Source organism: Stegastes partitus, unplaced genomic scaffold (genome assembly GCF_000690725.1).
Source record: "Stegastes partitus isolate 25-593 unplaced genomic scaffold, Stegastes_partitus-1.0.2 Scaffold692, whole genome shotgun sequence".
NCBI classification, from domain to species: Eukaryota; Metazoa; Chordata; class Actinopteri; family Pomacentridae; genus Stegastes; species Stegastes partitus.
The window spans coordinates 284361-297983 of NW_007578423.1; the positions used below are offsets into that span (position 1 = coordinate 284361).

Genomic DNA, 13623 nt, shown 5'->3' on the forward strand with positions numbered 1-13623 from the left:
TCTCTCTCTCTCTCTCTCTCTCTCTCTCTCTGTCTCCCTCTTTCTGTCTCGTTTGACCCACATAGCTGGTTTGCACAGCAGTCTGGCTGTGGCCCTGTCTGTCTCTTACCTCCCCCTGTTAAAGCCTTTGGCACTTTGTCTTAGCGCTGGATTAATGCTGAACTGGACAAGGCACTGCCCCTCCCTCAGTAACACACACAAACACATCCCGTCTCTCTTGAGTAGCTCCACACACTCATCTCTTGTTCTGTCCAGCCCCCCCCCACGTTTCTTTTTCTTCTCCCTCCTGAGGAATCTTTTCACCAAGGTAGGGGGAAAAAACGGGAGAGAGTGAAAGAGTGCGATCAAGACACTCCGAGCTCTACATGCTCAGACAGGCAGGCCAATATTCCCCCAGCAGATTCCTGGCATGCCATAGTAACCTGCTGGATCCTCTTTCAAACCGTCAGACCCCTTGTAGAAGCACTGGCTCTTACGTCTGCACACATGTGTTTGCAATAATAACAGTTTAATTCACTTTACAACTTTAGAATGCTTTGCAAACATATGTCTGTGTGTGTTAGGAGTTTGCCAGCTTATCGTGAGGCTGTTTCTTTATGCCATAAACTAGACTTGTGTCTCCTGGATCTGTGGCTTTAGCATTGTCCTCGTTCCGTGGGGTCACCAGCAGCAATTGACTTGCACATGATATGCTTGTGTTTGTGGAGAAGCTGCAGCTATGTGCCGAAGGTGATTCATTCATAATCGGAGAGTGTGCAGCCAGTCTGGTGGTGGGTTCTTGGGCATGTCAACATCCCACAACGACAATAATAGAAGCCCGTTGGCGCTCTATTTTAGCTTTTAGTGTATTTTAATTATAGGCTGTGATAGGATATGTGGGTCTGACACACGGGAAGAGCACAGGGCAGCACAGGCCTGGCTTGGACAGATGTCGTATTCTATCTTGGTGTTTTGCGTCCTTGACCTGTCCTGACTATCTCTGAATCTACGTATGGTTTGTCTTGGTTTTTGAAACATTAAACATTTGCTTACACCTCTCCTATTTTCTGTTTTCTTTCCATGCAGCAAAGTAGAAGATGTCTGCAGATGCGTTTGGAGCCGGGGGCAGCGATGCCCAGCAAACCTTGCAGTCCTTCTGGCCTCGTGTCATGGAGGAGATCAGGAACTTGACTGTGGTACGTTCCGCCCTCCAAAACAGATGCACCCACACCAGCAAAGTGAACACTAAGATTCAGGCATTTCACGTGATCGACCAGTACTCACACTTGTGTTTAACTGAATGCCCATCCATTATTTCCAGAAGGATTTCCGCGTGCAGGAGTTACCTCTGGCTCGAATCAAGAAAATCATGAAGTTGGATGAGGATGTCAAGGTAACAGGGCAATCTAAATGATGGACATTTTGATAAAATAATTTTGAGCGGAGGATTATGTAGTGAAAAGAACCACACTGCTGTCGCACTATTCCTTTCGTTAAGTTAAATTCACTTTACTCCACTCATAAGAGCATATGACATACTAGTAATTTGAAATATCGGAGGCGTAGAGCTTAACCTTGGACTGTCATTAGTTAGTTAAAATGCATTTCTGGTTTTCCTTCAGATTTTTCTTGTTTTTGACAAATGTTCGATTATTTTAATGCCTTAAAGCTTGATTGAACTTTTTATTTAGTTCTTTAATTTGGACTTGACATGCCCTCTGTCAAGTTCTTGGTCTGTGGCTTCTTTTGCTAAGATCAGTACTCATGAATGACCTGTTGGACTGAACAACAAAGATTTTTATAATTAAAATATTGCTGCTCTTTGCAATGTATCAATTGGGTTTACATCAATGCATATTAACATTGTTTGTAAAGCCATAGTCAAGCATCATTATGTAAAAATACAAAACCTTAAAAGTAGCAAGGGCCTGTGAATATGAGTTGTGAAGATGCAGCTGTGGAGCCATTACAAGTAGCTGTTGAGCTGCTTTTAGTTTTTAAGGTAGCTTTAGATTTTAGCCACATGTTAACTTTTTTTTAAATACACACCACATTGCTGCAAATTGTAGTTAATGTCTAACAGCAGTGTGGTGTAATAAACTAGGAATCTGAATTTTATTGAGCTTATAATAAATGAAAACAATCACCTTAAGTACACCTTGATATCAATACCGAACATTCAGATCTATTTTGATTATCTCCGACTTTTGTGGATGTATCTACAAGCTCTCTCTAAAGATACCCATTAATCTCCTACTATTTGTCAATTACATTTAATTAGGCAGTTATGGCTCATGGAGGAGTGATTATCTTTCCCCCATTACACCATATTATCAGCCAGGACTGTTTGTCGTCTCTAAAAAGAAACCCTTGGAACCTGTGTGTGTGTGTGTGTGTGTGTGTGACTTGAATGTGCCGTGTGAAGACTGCTATCCCCTTAGTTAAGCAGCAGCTTAAAGCGGTAAAGAGATCAGGAGATCACTGACATATCTGAAGGAAAGACCCTTCTGTTGGCCCTGACACAGCAGCTTTCACTGCATGTGTGCAAGCACATGTGAGTGGCATGGTGTTGATACAGCCTGTCTTGTACATTTTAGCTTTACGTCCATAAATTTAATTGTCATTTGAAGTGATCGTGAGTGTTCAGTGCGACCATGTGGGGAAAAAAGTTGACTCCAATGACCTGGAGACCAGAGATCTTCAACCTGTGAAGAAGTGTTGTTAGATTTAATGTAAACTCACAACTGTAATGAAAAAACAAACAAACAAAAGAAATGTTAAAATAGTGTCAAGGATAATGACACTCCTCTCCTGTATTTTCAATTTGAGTGGTGCTTCTTTGTGAATAAGCATATAAACTAATGGTTATGTGGTCTTTCTTTGCAATTGAATGCATTTATTTCTTACTTTACATCACCTGTGAAGTTGATGCAGTCAACTTTGACTCAGGTCCTGAGTGTTTCACGTTATTGCTGATGTGTGATTGATAGTCTGTGGGTCTGTTGAACTGGGTGTAACACTATCTCCTCTGTGCAGATGATCAGTGCAGAGGCTCCGGTCCTGTTTGCCAAAGCAGCTCAGATCTTCATCACAGAGCTCACCCTCAGAGCATGGATCCACACTGAGGACAACAAGAGACGCACACTGCAGGTCAGACACACCTTTGAGTTGACTCAACTTTCTTTTTCCCCCCTTCGTATCCTCTTGTATAATGTGTTTTAACCTGAGCACATCACAGTGTAGTTGAAGACACAAATTGGCCTGTCAGCTTTTGACCTTTCTCAACACTACATTATTTTTATTCTCTCAGCCCTACTGATGGGTTTGGACAACCATATGTTCCAGTAGTTCCTACCTCTTTCCTTCCACCTTTTTTCTTTCTAACCCGTCTTCCACACCCTTGTATCCTTGTGTCTTTTTTTGGTTTGATGCTTTCTATTCATAAAGTGCCTGTGTCCGTGTGTGTACAAGCAGAGGCCCCATACCAGCATCCCCTTGAGGACTATCTCTCTGTTAAGTTCTTTCTCTCTCCATTGACTCTAAAAGCAAAGGCAGGCGGGCTCTGGTGACCCACTTTCCCCCCCGGGTGCCATTTTGCCTGCTCTGCTGTCCCAAAGTTGAATAAGATGGGCTCTGGAAAGACACAAGAGGAAAAAGGAAGCGGAGAACATAAAAGCGCTGATGGAAAATAGGAAAAATCAGCCTAGAGTTTGTCTCACCTGGATGGCAAGAGGAGAAAACTATGGAGCAGAACATGAAAGCCCTTAAGTCCACTTTATCCATTCACATACCTTGGTGAGATTAGCAGTCCATGGATATGTGTGTGTATGCCCACGCAGGTAGAAAAAGAGACTGGAAACAAAGACAGTGTAATCGCTCTTATCGCAGTTAGTCTTGGAGGAGTCTTACACTGAAGGCCTACTTTGGAAGTATGTTCACTTTGCTGTGGTCTCAGTCTGTCTCTGTCCCTAATGATAGTCCTATTTTGTGTTGTCAGATCTCAACACTTCCTGCTTTAAATAGAAACTTAATCTACTTTGAATGTGTACATGTTAAGTGCATTTTACACCACAGATGACGCATTACATCATGAATGCGTGATTTTCTTTTGCCTAAGTGACGTAAAGCAAGGTCCTCCATTTCCCCACACACGCACGCACAGAGCCCGAGTCCTATTGTGAAGAGGGCACGCCAATTGAGGTCGCCATAGCAACGCTCATCAATAGAACAAGTGTAGATGTGACCTGATGTTACCAGATATTAATCAAGCTACTATAAATAGCCTCTAGTGCAGGGTGGGCCACAATGGGGGGTCCTGACAGCCAATATCCTGTGGAAAATTCCACAGAGACAGCGCACTGCTGTAGATATAGGAAAGGGTATGGAAGTAAAGCTTGTGCTCATGAGGGCAGGAAAATGTCATTCCTGTTCAGTTACACTCACCTTACACACAGTTTTCTGATTGTGGTTGTGTTTTGTTAATCTGTTTTGATGACTGTATGTTAAAATCGATATTTGGAACTTTTCATATAATTTATCTAATGATTCTTTCATTTCTGTTAATTTGACAATAATTCTATCGACTAATCAATTCAGCTGCAATCTTACCCTCTCCGAGTTTGAGCTCCATTATTAAAGCAAACACCTGTTTCAGTACTACTGGGAACTGCATTTCAATCCCACAGGAGCCTCTCTTGTGGCTATTTTGAGACTGATGACCTCAGACCTGAGGCATGTTTATATATATATACTAGGTAGCTGCATTCATAGAATTAGCATAATTAAACTCTGACCTCATCACTTGACCGTCTGCGTCTTTTGTGTTTCCAGAGGAACGACATCGCCATGGCAATAACAAAGTTCGACCAGTTCGATTTCCTGATTGACATTGTGCCCCGGGACGACCTAAAGCCCCCTAAACGACAGGTAGGAAAACAAACACTGCTTTTAGTCTTATTACAGTCTTATTACCTGCACGGTGGCAGGAAATATGCTGGTACTTCAGAATTTGTTCTAAGCATTTTGGAGGACAGCTTCCAGTTTCCACATTTAAGTTACCACAGAATAAAGAGCTGATCATTTGGGTATTCATCCCAGGTACTTTTCCATTGTTGGCAACCTGGAGGTGCTGTAAACATCCTTGACTGGAAGCTGGGATTTTGACAGCAAGAGCTTTCAGTCGGATGTTTGCAGCATCTTTTTGCCTCAGACAGCCAACAGTAACCCCAGCAAGTGAAACTAATTCTTCCAGTTCGTAGCTAATGGTTAATAGTAGTATTATTTGTCAAAAAACACATTTCTTACCAGGAAATAATTCAGGAAGGATAGTGAACGAAAACAGCATATAATGTAGAAGCACACGAGTGATGGCTGTATAGAAATTTAGTATACCAGATGGAGGAGTGAGATATTTAAATTTGTTGTCAAGTAGACTGTCTCCAGGCATGTAAACATCCTACACTCTCAGCTGTGTTGTCATGGAGCTGGGAGAGGGGTGTTTACGCTTCTGGTGATGGAGAAACCTCATCAAGTTGAAGCCCTCCTCATTAGTCAGTTATGAAACAGAGTGACACAGGTCAGTGTTTACTGGTAATTTAATATGTGATAATCTGAAGACCTGGATTAAAGTAAACTGAATCCCGACAAACTCTGATGTTGCATTTCTGTGACTGACCCAAGAAGAAAACAGAGCAGAGCTTGTCCAGACAAAATCAATAATGATCACATTATTAGTTTCATTACACATAAAAAACATTAGAGTCACACTACAGATACCGTTTTTAGTGTGAATTGTTTCTGGTTGATCAGTGTTAACGTACGTCACCATGTTGAGCTGAGCATACCTACAGAGCTGCAGTGTATGTTATTGACCAGTATGATGCTTGTAATGGATCTTACGTCCAGATTACGTTACTCTTTCGCAGCCACATCCCATCAGTTATTTATCAGACCAGCTCTCCTCTACCGTTACACCTGCAAAAATAATTCATGGAGATGTAATGGACTGATAGTCCCCCGATGTGTGTGTGTTTGCATGTGTGTGTTTCACATCTTCAGGAGGAGATGCGTCAGTCAGTAGCTCCCGCAGAGCCGGTGCAGTACTACTTCACCTTGGCCCAACAGCCCGGAGCTGTGCAGGTGCAGGGCACACAGCAGGGCCAGCAACCCGCCGCACAACCTGCAACCATCCAGCCTGGACAGATTATCATCGCACAGCCACAGCAAGGACAGGTACGCTCGCACTTTGTTTCAGGAGGTTTTCGCAGGATTTGACACAAAGTGAGGCGCACACAACAAAACGTAAAGAAGTGGCAACAAAATGAAACCACAGTGGGATATGAGGATTCTAGGCCGAACTGTCCCTATAGAAACACGCAAATTACCAGTTAATGAGTAATGTGCTGTACTTTGGAGAGATATTGTGCCCGAGTGCATTTATGTTTCCTCTGTAACTCCCAAGAAGTTTAAGTAGCACATTCTGACTCCACCCAGGCCTGGAAATCCTGCTGCAAGAGGCTTGTTAGTTGGGTCATCCTGCTTGACTTTATTGATATTAGTCTTAGCTCACATTTAGGAGCAGACCCCTCTCCTACCAGCAGAAATAACAGGACCTCGAAACACACCCAGCACACTCATACATGTGCACACCCTCTCACTAAAGCCCTGCAGACGGAACACTGAATCTGACCTCTTCGTTAAACTGAAATTTTCTGATCTCGTATTAACGTAAGCAAGTCGTATTTATAGATTCAAAAAGGCATTCTGTAAATTAATTAATTGAAAATGAGGCAATTTGATATCGACTCCAAAATGTACACATACATAATTTACTCATTCAAAAACACACTGAATTTCTTGCACTTGCACCCACACAGTGTTGGGAAGAGTGCAGTCCTCTTCAGGGTCATAGTGTTTTCATTACCTAGAAAAAAAGCAAAACAAAACAAACATTAACATTTAGAGACATCATTCAATTGTCTCTAATTGTCTTGTTCCTACTATTTTTTTCTGCTTAGCACTCTTTCTCTCCAGTTTGGTCTCTGCATGTCATGTAGCTGTGCTGCTGGGCTGCTGTGCTGCTTCATGCTGCTTCAGCACACTGCCTTTAGCTGAGCTGTCATACTTGTTTAGACCTGGTGTGATTCACCGTCCTGCTACTGCTGCAGTCCCAAGTTACACGTTGACACTCACCTTATGTAGTCTCCATCATAAGGTATTTACAAGGCAGCACTTTGAAAGAGGGCCTTTGAAGTATTAAGGTTTAAGATTAAATCCCCCAAAAAGGCATTTAGTTTGTTAAAACGCTTTTCAAATTAGAGATTTTGCTAAAATCTTTGACGTTTCACCACAAATTTGTATTTGCATCCCTGCTACCGTATTCAAATGACATCATTCCCAGTCAGGGTAGATGTAAAGGAAAGAGCTAGTTAGATTGCCACTATCTATTAGGTACGTGTCATGTTTGGTACCACAGATTAGCCCTGTAATGTACAGGAAGCCCTAAGCAGGAAATCCTATGCAATGAAGAAGTGTAAACAATACAAAGAAAAGGTGATGGAGGAACTGAGCTGCGGAGAGATCTTATTTCATGTCCCTTATCCGTGAGTGTCCGTGTGCAGAGCTTTCAGTGTCACTAGTTGTCACTGTTGTACCAGTTCTGTCATTTTTCTTTCAGGTCAACAACTCTCTTAAAAGTAAAACTGCAGCTGGCCTTTCTTAAACTGCTGTAAAAGTAGCTGTGATGTATATGCATATTTTAAGCCTTTCCAAACTCCAGTGTATTTTTTTTTATATCCTGCTTTTGTCATTTCACTTCAGCTTTGTCATAATTCCTCCTGTTTTACTTGCACATTTCATAAACATGCTCCTAAATATCATTTGCTGCTTGTACTGCCATCGTTTGCCGCTCTTACGTTTAACCTTTCTATGCGTACACGCCGCTCATGCTTACGTTTGTGTGTTGAGTTGTTGCAATCGCTGCTTTCTCACTGTGTGTCTTTCTCTCATTTTCTCATTCTATTCTGTCGGCCATCAGATGTTGCAAGGTGCCACCATGCAGCAGTTACAGCAAGTGCAGGTGCAATCACAGGGCACACCTATCACGGTAAACACGTATACTTTTATATGTTCACTAACCACACACGCAAAGCCGCCTCGGTGCCACAGCCTTGTAGGCGACCGCTTCCTACAAACTCTGTCCTGCTCAGGTGACTGAGGTCTGTAGGGGTGACCGCAGCATGAGATCAGATGGCCTTTTCTGGATAATGTGACAGACAGAAGAGAAGGCTAGAAACCTGCGTTGTCACCCTATGTCCCCATGTCTTTTGTGCCTTTAACAGACTTTTAAAACTTAAGGATTCATAAGCTTCATACTGCTGGGTTGAAATTATATTCCAAGGAAGTTAATGATTTCATGGCTATTTGCTTGTTGTTGGGTATAAACTTGTACCAGTTGTTGGTAAACTACTAATGTGTTTTTGTAATGTCTGCCTGTCTTTGTTTCTCTCTTTCTTTGTTTTTCATCTTTGCTCTTCTCTACAATAGAGTGCGCCTGTCGCTATGCAGGTGAGTGAAGGCCAGCAGGTGCAGATTGTCCAGGCTGCTGCCGCCCAGGGTCAAGCTCAGACAGCTCAAGCCCAAGGCCAGACCATGCAGGTCATGCAGCAGATCATCACCAATACAGGAGAGATCCAGCAAATCCCGGTAAGAAATCAGGCTGTTAAGGGCGAGGAGCGGGCATTAGGGGAAGGAGAAGGTGGAGCTGGTGAAGCAACAAGGCAGGGGGAAGGAGAAAGAACGTGCAGGCCTAGGTTTAAAGAGAGAAGATCTGCCTTTGTTTCATGACGTGGTGTTTGACATTGTAGTGCTCGACAAACATGGTGCTAATTTTCTTTTACTGTTTGATGGCAGGCAAGAAACATCAGGTTTAGAAGGTTAATAATCCACCAGAGGAAAGTGAAGGATTTTCGTTGCTGTTGTCCAGAGTAGGAAAATGGCTGTGACCTCTGCGTTCCTGTGACCTCTGCTCTAAGCCAAACTTTGTCTCCCCCTTGTGTTGCTTGACTGTAGGTGCAGCTAAATACGGGACAGCTACAATATATCCGTCTAGCCCAGCCGGTCTCTGGAGCGCAAGTGGTCCAAGGACAGATTCAGACTCTTGCAAACACCCAGCAGGTAATCACTCCAACAGAAAAAATACCCCCTATACACAGCTAATCTTTCTGATATCCAAGCATTTACACGTGATATGTGTGTTGTGTCAAAGTGACAGGATGGTGATGAATAACTTATTTTGTTTCCAGATCACGCAGACAGAGGTACAGCAAGGACAACAGCAATTCAACCAGTTTACTGACGGACAGGTAACAAATACAATCAAGTTTTGTGGCTGTTTTTTGTTTTTCAGGTGGCACACTATTCTTATTTCTGTTTTTGTTAGCATTTCTCATTTTAACAACATACCTGGTTAACTGCTAGTCGCTTGACATTTGCTCTTTGAAAAAGCCATTACTTAACTACAAAAGATTCATTGAGATAAGATAATAGTAATAATAGTAATAACAGACAAGATGAAAAAAAGAAGAGAAACTTTTCTGGTACAGATAGACAGCAATGATGGTGGCCTACAGAGTGAAAAATGTCTAACAGGTCAGATATAGAGACAAATGTGATTGTGAAATAACAAAACGTCTGATACAAGCCGATGTAGGACATTATCTTAGGAACATCCTAAATAGTAGTAAGTAACAAACAAAGAACTGTCGAAAAACTTGTTGCCGGGTGTAATCCCATCAACGCCCAACAACACGCGAAACCTTCGACCTTCAACCTCCCTGTCTGTCCTTTTGTTTCTCAGCAGTTGTATCAGATACAACAGGTGACGATGCCGGCAGGACAGGAGCTGGCCCAACCAATGTTCATCCAGTCCACCAACCAGACAGCTGACGCACAGGTCACGCAGGTCAGCACTGACTGAGCCCAACCAGGAAGTTTTCTCCACACACACAACATGCATACCAGCCCATGTGATGCCAACAGATGCCACCGACTTCAACAAAGGATGCTTGATAGCCTTGATTTGGAGCACTGCTCATTGAAACGAGGGACCTGAAATCTTGTAACACTCATTTTTTTTGTAATAAATTTAGTACACTGGATCAAAAACCAAAGGGACACTGATCGACTCTTTCACAATCATGCTGCGTTGCATCCATGCTTAGACATAATATAATTTTTGTACTTAAGTTACGTCACATCCCTGACAACAGACTTTAAACAGACCAACTCTATTCTTCTGCCCATTATATGTCCAATCTTCAAAGATTTTGAAAACGTAAGAAAATATTGCTTTGTTCCCAGCACCTTACTTTCTGCTCTCCATTTGGAAATGAACTGGGAAAGTGTCCGTCTTTGTCTACATGACCTTCTCTTGGCATATCTGTGGTTGAAGGTAGCCATAGGATTCTTCTTCTTGGAATAAATGAATTATACATTAATGGATGAATCGAAGCCATATACCTCAGATATCACTTTTTACAGCGAGTCAATCTAAGGGATCTTGTGAAGAGGTTATAAGGTTCAATGATAATTTCTTGTTGTGTTTGTTTTCCACATTGATGATGAAGCATGACTTTATGTTGTAAGGCCTTCAAGCTGTATAGGTTAACTGTGTATGTGAGAGTGTGCGTGTTTGCTTTTGAAGCATCCACGCTCGTCTTTTCTCTTCCATTTTGATTCTTTCATTCACTTTCTTTCTTTCCTTTGTCTTTAGAGCAGGGAATCTCTTCTCTGGCTCTACGCCGTTTCACACAACCCTCTCTACCCGAGTAGTTTTGGAGTCTTGTGCCCTGGTTTAAGTCTCATGTACAGACACATGACTCCGTCTGGAGCAAAAAAAAAACAAACCCTTTTTATAGAGTTCTTTTTATTTCAATTCAAGTGTTTCTTTTGGTTCTAAAATGATGTTGGGCCTCATATCTTTCCCACCATTTTTTTGTACAGTAATGATTATTATCAATGTTCTTATTATTGTTGTTTTTGCATGTAGTTCGAACTGCCAGCATGACATGCAATAGATAGGTACAATTTTATTTTTGACGTTCCTTTTTGTAAACAAACTTTGTTTGTTGGAAAAATTAAAAACCATAACTTGTCTAAGAATCCTGTTTTATGGTTATTCTGACTTTGTGTCACCAAGCACTAATCTTTGTCTTCATTGTTTTATTTCAGGTGAGTTAAGCAACTTGCTAGTGTGAGGACAGTAGACAGAGAGACAAGACAAAGTTTCAGGAGCTTACCAAAAGAAAGTACTTGAACCAACCCAGGCTTCCCCACACACTGTATTTCCAGGTAGATGCACCACCAGAGCACAGAACATGAAATTGGGGCAGTGTTTTAAAGACACAAGACTCACTGCAACCATGCACATGGGTTATAAGTAGTGGATTTAACTATGCCAGTTTCAGACTTTTTGTTGTTTTCCCAAATGGCCATAGGAGGGCAGCACTGATCTAACAAACTGTAAATACTACTGTTGAACTGTATGAGGGCACCTGTTTTATTCCCAAACACAGGTTCACAATTTTCAGTAGGAGCATTGTTTTAGCAGTTCCAGTCTGCCAAAAACTAGGAATGAATATTTACCCCACGTTGCATCTAAGCCAGACTATATGAGCGCCACTAATCTTTTTCCTGCTGCCCTCCTGGAGTGGTGGAAAAGCTTCATGTGCCACAAAGGGCAAACGGTTAACAATAGAGTCACGAGTTATTTGGCTGGAGACTGCTCAGCTCCTGCGAGATCAGACTGCATTCCTTATCCGACCTAAATCTTAAAAGGAAGAGAGGTAATTATGGTGGAACAGAAAATTAGGTAAGCAGAGATAAAGGGTGCTCACGATGTCCTAGTTTGCTGAAATGAGATGTCTCACGTTCAACATGATGTCAGCGTTGAAAGTCAAAGTTCGAAAGTTGCAATCACTTTGAAGTGCTTTCCTAACAAGCTGTGTTAAAAAAGAAAAAATTAAATTCCCTGCACTCGTAGTGACCACTTACTATACAATTGTCTGGTTAAGCCGCGGTAGTCAAAGCCACAAGTAAACATTACTCAAACCGGAGGGCCCTCTCTTAATCGACTTAATCACCGAACAATAACTGCATTAATGAGTGCAGACTTATGCTCGGCTCTTTCTAATGAGAGGGACGAGGATTGTGAGAATGTTTGAGCTTAAGTCAAGCGTGAAAAGGATTGTCTGCTGGTATTTTTCTTGGCTGGCTCGTCTGGTCAGATCAAGGCAGCTTTGGTCAAATGAACTGGGGCTGACTGCCTTGGCTGCGGTCCGCACCTTGTGATAGGGCCACAACAGCAGCTGGTCTCACCAAGTTTGCAACAAACTCATAACAGGAGTGTCCTTTCACTTCGACGGACTCTGTGTTTGATCAGCTTTGCGCTTTTTTTTGAAGTGTAAGACCATTTTCTTTTAATCATCATCAAAGTGTAATGTTAGCTTTTCCCAGGTTCTGGCATTTCACTGTTGTATAAGAATAATGTGGCAGTTCAATGATCCATGAAATAGTGAAATTCTCTTATTGCTTATGTCTCTTTACAAGACTTGCAGGTTTTGTAACTGAAGCGTTCTGTGTGTTAAAAATAAGAAAAATCATCACAACAATTTATAGTCTGAACATTTGTTTATGAGAACTAACTAGCACTGACCACTAACTTTCCAAGCTATTTGCACAACATACTGCCAAATATACAGTATCCTCTGCTCTCAAATGCAAGCATTTTCTTAGATAATATTGTAAAAGAAGTACAGCTGCTGACATAGAGCAGGGAAAATGGCCCCAACAGTCAAATTTCTCATTACACCATTGCTCAAATCATTCAGGTCAGTTCAGGACAGCTGAGAAATGTTCATGACCCACCTCCAGGAAAACTTTTAACTGTAGCGACCAAGTCTATTTTTTGCTTTCAGCTCGTCCACAAACATCTTTTGGATAGATACAGAGCACAAATGACAAACCAAAGGAATTTGTTGGGTTTATCTCTATAATATAATATCATAAGGTCTTTGCCTTAATATGTGACGTCTCCTGAGATTATTTAGGATGTAAATTGATCTACATAAATACAATTAATATAAAAATTCGAACCCGAGATGTATTTCTACTACTAATGTCCATACACAGATCTTTTAACCCTTTAGACCTTGACTCTTTACCTGTTATGGACAAAAAAGAGTCATTATGTTTAGAAACTAGACATCTCAATACATTTAAAAAAAACTGCTTGGTACTTGTATGTGTTTAGTCTGTCTTTTTATAGCTTAGAGTCGTATGCTTCAGGGTTGTTTTTGACTGACGGAAGTGAGGTAGTGTCTACACTGCAGTCTCCTCCACCCTTCTAAATGTTTGTAAAATGCTGCGTACTCGTTTGAGGAGCCAGCGAGCCTGCCCAGGCACTTCTGTAAAAGCACTGAGAGTGGTAGTGAGCTACAAAGGAGCTTTTGACTGCTCATGAATGGGCTTCGGAGTGAGGTCTCTACCCTACGTACTGTAACTTCCTGACTCAGTCGCTGGATGTTGTGGTTAACACTTTACATATTCATGGTGTTGAATGGCAGATTGTCAGATTGATTAGCACGG

The 13623-nt window shown here is 41.8% G+C and overlaps 1 protein-coding gene across 8 annotated transcripts in view; it reads left to right on the plus strand.

Moving 5' to 3' along the window:
• nfyc (nuclear transcription factor Y, gamma) overlaps nucleotides 1-11139 on the plus strand; it is a 21483-nt gene extending 10344 nt beyond the window's left edge. For 3 of the 8 annotated variants that reach the window (XM_008290732.1, XM_008290734.1, XM_008290733.1), the window contains exons 2-11: nucleotides 1066-1175; nucleotides 1301-1372; nucleotides 3016-3129; nucleotides 4810-4905; nucleotides 6037-6210; nucleotides 8015-8083; nucleotides 8524-8682; nucleotides 9049-9153; nucleotides 9282-9341; nucleotides 9836-11139. In XM_008290732.1, the coding sequence (XP_008288954.1) occupies nucleotides 1077-1175; nucleotides 1301-1372; nucleotides 3016-3129; nucleotides 4810-4905; nucleotides 6037-6210; nucleotides 8015-8083; nucleotides 8524-8682; nucleotides 9049-9153; nucleotides 9282-9341; nucleotides 9836-9955 (1068 nt within the window). In that variant the 5' untranslated portion in view covers nucleotides 1066-1076 and the 3' untranslated portion in view covers nucleotides 9956-11139. The remainder of the gene's footprint in view (nucleotides 1-1065; nucleotides 1176-1300; nucleotides 1373-3015; nucleotides 3130-4809; nucleotides 4906-6036; nucleotides 6211-8014; nucleotides 8084-8523; nucleotides 8683-9048; nucleotides 9154-9281; nucleotides 9342-9835) is intronic. The other 5 variants (XM_008290736.1, XM_008290735.1, XM_008290737.1 and 2 more) reach the window with 5 other exon arrangements.
• The last annotated feature ends 2484 nt before the right edge of the window (nucleotides 11140-13623 follow it).